Source organism: Plasmodium gaboni, chromosome 12 (assembly GCF_001602025.1).
Source record: "Plasmodium gaboni strain SY75 chromosome 12, whole genome shotgun sequence".
Taxonomy (NCBI): domain Eukaryota; phylum Apicomplexa; class Aconoidasida; order Haemosporida; family Plasmodiidae; genus Plasmodium; species Plasmodium gaboni.
Window position 1 is genome coordinate 1,649,014 of NC_031492.1, and position 2,711 is coordinate 1,651,724.

At 19.7% G+C, this 2,711-nt stretch overlaps 1 protein-coding gene across 1 annotated transcript in view; it reads right to left on the minus strand.

The window, feature by feature from the left end:
- PGSY75_1246900 (RAC-beta serine/threonine protein kinase) overlaps window positions 1–2,008 on the minus strand; it is a gene marked incomplete at both ends in the record, with an annotated part of 2,390 nt that extends 382 nt beyond the window's left edge. Inside the window, 2 exons of the mRNA XM_018787024.1 lie at window positions 1–852; window positions 1,047–2,008. The exon at window positions 1–852 is cut by the window's left edge and continues 382 nt beyond it. Of these exons, the coding sequence (XP_018640889.1) occupies window positions 1–852; window positions 1,047–2,008 (1,814 nt within the window). The remainder of the gene's footprint in view (window positions 853–1,046) is intronic.
- Between the last annotated feature and the right edge of the window lie 703 nt (window positions 2,009–2,711).

The following is a 2,711-nucleotide window of genomic DNA, read 5'->3' on the forward strand; positions in this document are numbered from 1 at the left end:
TTATTAAAAGGTAATTCTCCTGTTAACATTTCATATAACATAATACCTAGGCTCCACCAGTCAACTGCTTTTCCATGTCCAGTTTGTTCAATAATTTCTGGAGCTAAATATTCTGGAGTACCACATAATGATTTGGTTAAATTTGTTTCTGTAATACCTTCCTTTGATAATCCAAAGTCTGTTAATCTTATATGTCCTAATTCATCTAATAAAACATTTTCTGGTTTTAGGTCTCTATAAATAATATTTAATTCATGTAAATATTCAAGTGCTAATATAATTTCAGAAGAATAAAATTTGGCTGTTTCTTCAGAAAACTCTCTTAATTTAGATAAGTGAAAAAATAGTTCACCACCAGGACAATATTCCAATATAAAATATAATTTTTGCGTAGTTTGAAAAGCATAATACATTTTTACAATGAAAGGATGAGAAACACATTTCAATACATTTCTTTCTACTTTAGTATGTTCTATTTGATTTTTTGATAAAATATTTTCTTTTCTTAATATTTTCATAGCATATAATTTTTTATTTTGAAGATGTTTCACTAGCATAACCTTTCCATATGAACCTTCTCCAATTACCTTAAGGTAGTTAAAACTTTCAGGTCTTATCCTTTTTTTCCTTTCATATGATAAGGATATAGAGTTACGTAGTCTCTTTTTGCGTATTTCTTCTTTTTCATCATGTTTATATAGATATTCATTTTTCATTCTAATTTTATAATCTATATTATTGAGTGCACAGTTAGCCATATTGTCTTTATAAAAGGTCTTTTCTCTCTTTTCTTCAAACATGATTTTGTTCAGTGCATTCAAAGCTACCTTCCCTTGAAAAATAACATCATTTCTACAAATTAAAAAGGAAAATATAAATATATGTTTAAAAGATAATATGTATAAAAAAAAAAAAAAAAAAAAAGAAAAGAAAGATAATACATGCATGTGATGATAATAATAAAAATTTTAAAATATACAAAAATAAAAATACCAACACATATATATAAATTAATACATACATATGTATATATATATATTGATTACCTTTTATTGTGCATGTTGTATAGATCCATCTTTTCAATTGAACTATCTCTGAAGTTACGATAGTTTGCTTTATATATTCCTTGTTTAGATTTACTATCATAATTTTGTTTTTGATATTTACAAGGTGAATTATTATTTATGATTTTTTTTTTTTTTTTATTTTCTTCATCAGAAAAACTTTTTTTACATAAGAATACATTAGTATAATTATTTTTTTTATATAAATCTCCATGAATGTTATTATATTTTTTTTTAAAATTAATTATTTTTTTATGTTTTTTAAAATGTGTGTTGTTATTAATATTGTTACTTTCAACTGATTCGAATGAATTTTGAGAATCATATTTATTATAATTTATTATATTTTGTTCCAAAATAATATCTGTATTAACATTAATATTTTTATATGGATCTTCTCTTTTTTCATTATATTTATTTTTTCTATTTAAAAAAAAATGTATTTTAAAAAATTTCCCTTTTTTATATTCTTTGATCTTTAATAATTTTGTACCTTCAACACTAAAACTTTTTTTTTTTTTTTTTTTGTTACTATTATTATCATTATTTGATGAAATATTTTGTAGGGTATTAACACTATTCATATGTGTAGTCTTGTTACTATATTTTTTATTATTCACATTTGTATTTGTATTTATATATACGTTATTTTCTTTACACTCATCAGAATCATATTTTAAATTATCTTCCTCAATAGTAACATTCATTTTATTCTTATGCAAATTTTTTTCATCATTTTCGTCATTTTCTTCATTTTCTTCATTTTCCTCATAATTTTTGCTTTTATTAATTTTGGATTTATTCTTTTTTATTATTAAAAAGTTGAAATATTTTTTAAAGTCTTTTTTTTTCTGTTGTTGTAAGGTGTTGGACGTATAGGACGGGATATTATTTTTCTCTCGATTTCGTTCGGAAAAATATTTGAAAAAGTTTATATGATTCATAATTTTTAAAAATATGATTGTACATATAAAAAAATGTACACATATATATATATATATATATATATATATATATATATATATTTATATATTTATATATATATGATGGCTTGTTATTATCATCAAATGAAAAAATTCTTTTACATGTTTATTAATTTATATATTATTAAACATATAAATCCATATATGTATATGATAAAAAAATGTAAAAAACAAATGAGAATTTAAAACACTATAAAAAGCAGTTTCCTGGACAAAATAAACAAACTTGATGAAAAGACGAATTTATATTTGAATTAAATAAATAAATAAATAAATAAATAAATATATATATATATATATATATATATATATAATAAAGAAATATATAAATAAATGATAATTTTTAAAATTTATACATATAAATATATTTTAATTTGGAGGCAGGCCGTGTATATACTTTTATAATATAAAAAGAAGGCATGTCTGAAAAAAAAAAAAAAAAATCAAAATAAAGAACAAATAAAACACAATGTTTTGTTTTCGTGTTTTTCTACATTTTAAAAGGTTTAAAAAATTTATATATGAATATGGACATATATATAATATAAATGAATAAATAAAATATAAATATGTTTATTATATATATATATATATATATATATATATATATAATATTGTATAGCCATATTAATTTTTATATTTTTATTTTTAGCATGCTCTATAT